We start from the raw sequence: 7,477 nt of genomic DNA on the forward strand, positions 1-7,477 counted from the left end.
TTACAGAGATGCTGTGTAAGAGGCCAGCTCTGAGCCACTGTTAAACACACTTTTATAAGGGAAGCAGGTGACACAAAGAAGGTACATGTCTCAGGTGCAGGGATGCAAATGCAAACATTTCTGTAGAACTAAAATAAACGTGAACACAAATAACAACAGCAATCATGATAACTAAAATGCTTTAAAATAAAAAAAAAAAAAAAAGGACGTAATCAGATAGTGTGGGAATCATTGGTGGGGAGAGGTGGCAAATTTGTCACTCTTGGAGAAGGTCCATGAAATCAGCCTCCTAATGGCATCCTTGAGCTCTTTGTTTCTCATGCTGTAGATGAGGGGGTTCACAGCTGGAGGAAGCACTGAGTACAGAACAGTCACCACCAGATCCAGGTATGGAGAGGAGATGGAGGAGGGCTTCAGGTGGGCAAACACTGCAGTGCTGACAAAGAGGGAGACCACGGCCAGGTGAGGGAGGCACGTGGAAAAGGCTTTGTGCCGTCCCTGCTCAGAGGGGATCCTCAGCACGGCCCTGAAGATCTGCACATAGGAAACCACAATGAACACAAAACAGCCAAAGCCTAAACAGACACTGACCACAACAAGCCCAACTTCCCTGAGGTAGGAGTGTGAGCAGGAGAGCTTGAGGATCTGGGGGATTTCACAGAAGAACTGGTCCAGGACATTGCCCTGGCAGAGGGGTAGGGAAAATGTATTGGCCGTGTGCAGGAGAGCATTGAGAAACCCACTGCCCCAGGCAGCTGCTGCCATGTGGACACAAGCTCTGCTGCCCAGGAGGGTCCCGTAGTGCAGGGGTTGGCAGATGGCAACGTAGCGGTCGTAGGACATGACAGTGAGAAGACAATACTCTGCTGTGATAAAGAAGAAAAAGAACAAGAGCTGGGCCACACATCCCCAGTACGAGATGGCCCTGGATTCCCAGAGGGAAACTGCAAGAGATTTGGGGACAGTGGTGGAGATGGAGCCCAGGTCAAGAACGGAGAGGTTGAGGAGGAAGAAGTACATGGGGGTGTGGAGGCGGTGGTCACAGGCGATGGCGGTGATGATGAGTGCGTTTCCCAGGAGGGCAGCCAGGTAGATGCCCAGGAAGAGCCAGAAGTACAAGAGCTGCAGCTCCTTCTTGTTTTCAAATGCCAGGAGGAGGAACTGGGTGATGGAGCTGCTGTTGGACATTTTCTTTCTTTCTTTCTTTTTTTTTTTTTTTATTTGTTTTTTTGCCAGGACCAGGTCCAGGTGAGCATCACCCTTGTTTGCCCACCTGGCAGCTGTGTTAAGAAGTTGTCCCAAGGTCCTCCAGGCTGCTGGCACCCTGTGTCTTTGCCTGGCCAGTGAATGCCAGGGCAACTACTCTTCCCCATAGGAACCTGCTCATTGACATGGAGACTTCTTCAGGTTGCTGTTAGAAGACTTATTCTGCCTACTGTGCCCGATCAAGTGGAGTATAATGGCCAAGACATTTTCACCCTTACTGGCTTCTCCTCTCATCCTCACTCACACAAGCTCACTCAACCCTTGAGTAGCTGCCCTGAATTCTGTTAGGCAATGAGGGGCTGAACTTGGGACAAATGCCATTGTAGTCACTGGAGATTGAGTAAATTCGGCTGATGGAAAAGAGAGAGACCTTGCTCTCCCTACAGGACATGACTGCAGTCCATTCATATGAACACCTCTGTGAACTGCCATGAACATCAGGAGTAGGAAAGGTTCCTTTTATTTGGACATCAGCTGTCATTTCACTTGGCTAAAGGATTTCCCACCAGGCTCATGTATGATCCCCGAGATGTTTCCCCGTCTCTATCACCGTCCCCATTAGAGCTTGCAGTTTCCTGCGTGTACCTTGCACCACCTCTGGCAACTGGAATGTTCCCAGGCATTTGCATCTGAACATTTCACTCCCGCCCTCCATCTCCATTACTTAGCGTGGGAGTGGAGAAAAGAGGCTCCCATGCAGGTGCCTATTTTGTGCACAGCTCAACACCTGAGGAAAGAGGAATCCCATCTCCTGTGGGCTTCTAGCAGGCATGGGAGGGCGCTGAGTCTCCGTCAAATGCTAGGAATAGAAACGCAGGATGAGATGCCTCGATTCCCTCAGCTGAATCCCTTCCCTCAGCAGGGGTAAAGGAGATGCCTGTCTGTCCCCGTCTGGCTGTCCTGTCTAATGATGGGCCAAGGAAAGTTGATATTTAGAGCTAACTCTCCCTCTCAGCGGGGAAATGACACTTCTGGAAAGGAGTGTCTCGATCCAGCTGAGAGAGAGAACATCAGGGATTGCATCAGCAGGTTCCCCGGCAGCCCCAGGGACACCTCAAGGGATTTTAGAGGGGGGCAGAAAAGGTACTGCCTTGGGCTGTTGCTCTGCTGCTGAGCTGGGCCGGGCTCCTGGGATGGAGGGAGCTCCTGGCCGTGGGGCAGCGCGGCAGAGAGACAGCTCTGCCCAGGAGCAGCTCCTCTGCCAAGCGCAGCAGGGCTGAGGGCACTGCCTGCAGGCACCGAGGGGAGAGGAGGGAAGCAAGACAGAGGCTAAAGGCAGCCTGGGGTGGGAGGACAGATGAGAGCTCGCCTGGAGAGAAATCTTCACAGCCCTTGACAGGGTAAGTCTCTGGCTGCAGGGCAATGCAGCTGCGGTTCCTGGAAAGACCTCCTAAAGCTGGCACATCCCACAGCCCATGGGATCTGTCAGGAGGACTCTCAGTTTCCCCCGCGTAGAAAAAGGACGTGCTTTGGAGCACGGCTTCCCTGCTGCACCCTCAGCCGGCCAGGGCATGTCGGCTGCCTTCCCCTGGGGGAGGCTGCAGAGCGTGAAGCCGGGTGTGCAGCCAGGAGTACTCAGGGCTGTCCTTCAGAGCAGGGTCTCTGCACCGCAGGGGGCTGTGTGCCAGCGCAGGGACTTTGTCTCTTGCCAGGGTCAACACTCAGTCTGCCCAGGTTGTTCCCACAGCGGTGTGGGGAGAAGCTCTGGGGAGAAGTAGGAGAGGGTCCTTCTGCTGTCAAGACGGTGTTGAGTTGGTCAGGGCTGCTCACAGCTCCAGATCACCCCTACGTGCTTCCAAGGGAACTATTTCCTCAGGTTGTGTTTCCAGTTTCTTATCCGGGGGGTGCGGGGAGAGAGGTGGAAAAAGGGATGAATGTGTAAGGATCTCTCAAGTTTGCAGAAGTCACTGTGATTCCTGAGCTGCAACTTTGAGGCATCAGTTGGTCTAAAAGAAGCCTCCTAAGGGGCCTTCAGCCGCTCCTCTGCCCATGGAGAGCACCAGCATCACCTCTGCTGGACCATCAGGGTTGCTCTGACCTGCCCTTTTGCACCTGCGAACAGGAACATGAACCCAGCCCCTGCCCTGCAAACAGGCAGGTGTCTGTAGGGCCAAGGTGAGTGCACAGAGGTTGGGATGGGCTCTGTGAGTGCTGACAGGGAAAAGACACGGCACAGGGAGACACTTCCCAGGAGGAAAATCTCCTGGCAGCAGAGATATGACCAGGGAACGAGAGGAAACTTAAGCCAGAAATGTTGTGGGAGGGAGAATTCCGCAAACGCCGTACGATCCCCTCCAATGCAGACCCCTTCCCCTGAGCAAGCCCCCCCGTGCCTCCTCTCCCACCAAAGCCTCTGCCCTCAGGGCTGTGGGGTCCAAGGCATGAACCACCTCCTCTGCAGCCGGAGCTCCAGCAGAGCCGTGGTGCAGCTCTCCAGCCACGTGCCCCGTTCTCCCTGCGGAGCAGCGGGGCTGAGAGCGACTGCCCGGCAGCGTCGGTGTCTGGGAGGTGACAGGCACGGCTGGGTACGGGTGATGCTGTCCCGAGCGCCCGGCTGCCTCTGCCCTGGCCTCCTTCAGCCAGACCCTCGCTGCAGTTTCCCTTGTTTCTCCACTTGTCTGTGTTATTGCTGCTCTTTTCTTGTTCTCACTCTCAGGCTCTCTGGGGATGGGAGTTTCAGCTGCAGAGTCACACATTATCTTGTGCGTCCTCCCATGCAGGTGTGTCCATGGGAACAAGGGTCCCAGCTTTCCTCTCGCCTGTGCGGCTGTGGACAATGCAGCCTGTGGGGCTGGGGAATCAGCTGGTTTTCCCTTGGTGAGATAACATCGTGAAAAAACTGATGTATCTCCTTGAGGTGTCCTTCCAAGCTGTGAGCTGCCCTCCAGGATGCAAATCTGTCCCATAGCATCTTTGTGTTACCTGAAAGCCCCATGGAGAAGCGCAGAGACGCTATGACCAAGGAAATGCTGTTGGGTTGGTGAAATGAGCCCTGTGTGTCCTGGGCTGGAAGTGGTTGCTGAGACGCTGAGAAAGGGCGAGACATTTAGTTGTCTGCAGTGGATCCCTCTGCTCTCAGCAGGTTCTGCTGACGTTTCAGGGAAACATTGAGGGCGTGTGATCGCCCTCCATCTCAGAAAGGCGCAAGCCCAGTGTGTCAGGGGCTGAGGGACAGCCCAGCTCCCCTCGCTCTGTACTAAGCCACAGGCAATCCTCTTGCCTTGCAGGATTCTCTCTGCTCTCCCTGAGTGCAGCAGGAATACTGAGGGTTTCTGACATCCCAAAACAGTCCTCAGATGGGACGGAGGGAATTTTTTTTTCAAAAAAGCTCTCAGTTGGCCTCTGCCTCCCTCACTCCTTCGAAGAGGCAGTGCAGGTACTGGCACACCCTTGTGCATTGGGCATGGTTTTATCTGACAAAGTCAAACACCAGGACTGGCCCCTGCTTCCAGCGTTCCCGTGAACTCTCTGCTGCAGAGCAGGGCTGACTCCTCGGCACCAGTGGGCAGAGGCCCAGCTCCTCATGGCACGTTCAACCAGCACGGTAGCAGAGCTTCAGCCATGGAGCTGAGGGAAGGTCTCCTAGAAAAGGAATACAGGGGGTAAGGCGTGTAGCAGGGAAGGGTCTGTAGGAAAAGGCTTTGGTTTTGCTGCTAAAAGTCTCCATTAACTTGTCAATGACTTTTCCTCCTTGCAGGGGTCTCCATGCCCAGAGGCAGCAAATGTCCAAAAGCAGCTCCATCACACAGCTTCATGGGGTTCCATGAGAACTGGAGTACGTTTTGCTCTGAGACGTCCACCGTAACTTGTCACTGCCTTTTTTCCTTGGACAGGTTCCAATGTGCAGAGGAAGCACATGTCCAACAGCAGCTCCATCACCCAGTTCCTCCTCCTGGCATTTGCAGACAAACGGGAGCTGCAGCTCTTGCACTTCGGGCTCTTCCTGGGCATCTACCTGGCTGCCCTCCTGGGAAACGCACTCATCATCACCGCCATCGCCTGTGACCACCGCCTCCACACCCCCATGTACTTCTTCCTCCTCAACCTCTCCGTTCTTGACCTGGGATCCATCTCCACCACTGTCCCCAAAGCCATGGCCAATTCCCTGTTTGACACCGTGGCCATCTCCTACTGGGGATGTGCTGCACAGCTATTTCTGTTTCTCTTCTTCATTGGTGCAGAGTACTCCCTTCTCACTGTCATGGCCTACGACCGCTACGTTGCCATCTGCCAACCCCTGCACTACGGGACCCTCCTGGGCAGCAGAGCTTGTGTCCACATGGCAGCAGCTGCCTGGGGCAGTGGGTTTCTCAATGCTCTCCTGCACACGGCCAATACATTTTCCTTACCCCTTTGCCAGGGCAATGTCCTGGACCAGTTCTTCTGTGAAATCCCCCAGATCCTCAAGCTCTCCTGCTCACACTCCTACCTCAGGGAAGTTGTTCTTATTGTGGTCAGTGTCTGTTTATCATTTGGTTGTTTTGTTTTCATTGTGGTGTCCTATGTGCAGATCTTCAGGGCCGTGCTGAGGATCCCCTCTGAGCAGGGACGGCACAAAGCCTTTTCCACGTGCCTCCCTCACCTGGCCGTGGTCTCCCTGTTTCTCAGCACTGGCTTCTTTGCCCACCTGAAGCCCCCCTCCATCTCCTCCTCACCCCTGGACTTGGTGGTGTCATTTCTGTACTCGGTGGTACCTCCAGCTGTGAACCCTCTCATCTACAGCATGAGGAACCAGGAGCTGAAAGACACATCGAAGAAGCTGATTCTGTCACTAATCTCTCAGCAGCATTAACCTGCCCGTGTCTCTTCAGAAGTGATTTCAGATTCATCTGGGGAACTTCCTGGGCTTTGGGCCTTTTGTCTGTGATAACCATGTGTGTCCAGGAACCTTCTACTTCCCCACAAGCATGAACCCAGCCCTTCTGACCCTGAGGCCTGTTCACGTGTGCCTGGCAGAGGGGTACAGCTGACCTCCCATCTCATGTCTCTTTAATAAAATGGGATTTCTTCAGTGCCGGTGTCTGGAGGTTTGGCTCTTCTTCCAAAGCTGAGCTCAGGCTCAGGAAGTTGTCCTCACAAGGCCACGCTGCTTTGTTTGGGTTCTCCATGGGATGAGGGAAGAGTGTTAGGCAACGGGACAATGTGGGGCAATGTATTAGGGAACGGGCCCAGGCTGAGCCTTCACCCGTGGGTGCCCAGTTCCCCCGGAAACGGTGAATGATCCACAGGGATCTGCCTGGGACTGTCCCTCCATGGCTTTCAGTCATCACAGCCAACTCGCTCTGCGGAGCAGAAACAACAGTGCAGGACCCTGTGGAGATTGTGGGGAGGGGGCAGGAGTGGCAAATGAGGCCAGATCAGACAAAGTTCCCTGGTGAAATGTTCTCTGGGGACAGGGACACCCTTGGAGAAGAGCAAAGGAGCATCTCTGTGCATCCAAGGTGGAAAAAAAAGACGACAAAGAGAAATCAATCTCTGCATGCACCAGCTCAGGGCAGGCTTCTCTAGGGATGGAGCAGTCTGAGGAGCTCCGGGGCCCGGAGTCTTCTCCTGGAAGAGGGGCTGACACAGAGGGGCTTTATGTCAGTGGTCAGGATGTCTTGGAGACAGGCGCAGGGGACACGGGGAGACACTGGTCTCTGCCATCTCGTGCCATGTCCGGCCCTCAGCCCTGGGGCCAATGTGGTGCTGAGACATCTCTCTGCCCCCCAGGAGCTACTGTGGCCATCAGAGGGGCTGAGGCTGTGGGGTTGAGTCTGCAGAGCTTTGCAGAACCCATCAATGGGCACTGCCACGGGGTCAGCCCAGAATGGGCTGCTTTTCTGGGCTGGACAGGGGAGAGATGGGGGAGAGGGACAAGAAGCAAGAGGGAGAACCAGAGAGAGACTGGGATGGGCTTGAAAGTGCTTGGAAGAGGAACACGCTAAAGTTAGCTGAGCACCCTGCCCATGCAGGGTGAGGAGTCACACAAGAGGGTTGGTGTTGCAGAGCCAGGGCTCGTAGAAGGCATCTGAGACTTGCAGACACGGGAGAGAGGAGGTTGGTCTGTGCCTTTGGTGGCATGGGCAGTTGAGGAAGGTGGCACAGAGCATTTGTAGCAGCCCAAATCTTTCGCACTGGCCACTTCCAGCACCGGCAGCACACCCCAAGTTTATGGGTGAATTTTCCTGTTTGGCCTTCTCTGTCCTCCTGCCGGGCTCAGTGCCTGAAT

The 7,477-nt window shown here is 54.7% G+C and overlaps 2 protein-coding genes across 2 annotated transcripts; one reads left to right on the forward strand and one right to left on the reverse strand.

The window, feature by feature from the left end:
• Positions 1–1,020, reverse strand: LOC141478858 (olfactory receptor 14A16-like). Its single transcript, XM_074167801.1, has 2 exons — positions 324–1,020; positions 1–11 (listed from the first exon to the last, which is right to left on the reverse strand). Exons 1-2 carry the CDS (start codon positions 1,018–1,020, stop codon positions 1–3), a joined length of 708 nt encoding a protein of 235 aa, XP_074023902.1.
• A 4,102-nt stretch (positions 1,021–5,122) lies between these two features.
• Positions 5,123–6,058, forward strand: LOC141478859 (olfactory receptor 14A16-like). The gene has a single exon (XM_074167802.1). It carries the CDS (start codon positions 5,123–5,125, stop codon positions 6,056–6,058), a length of 936 nt encoding a protein of 311 aa, XP_074023903.1.
• Positions 6,059–7,477: the final 1,419 nt, after the last annotated feature.

The sequence above is a fragment of the Numenius arquata genome, unplaced genomic scaffold, assembly GCF_964106895.1.
Source record: "Numenius arquata unplaced genomic scaffold, bNumArq3.hap1.1 HAP1_SCAFFOLD_45, whole genome shotgun sequence".
Taxonomy (NCBI): Eukaryota; Metazoa; Chordata; class Aves; order Charadriiformes; family Scolopacidae; genus Numenius; species Numenius arquata.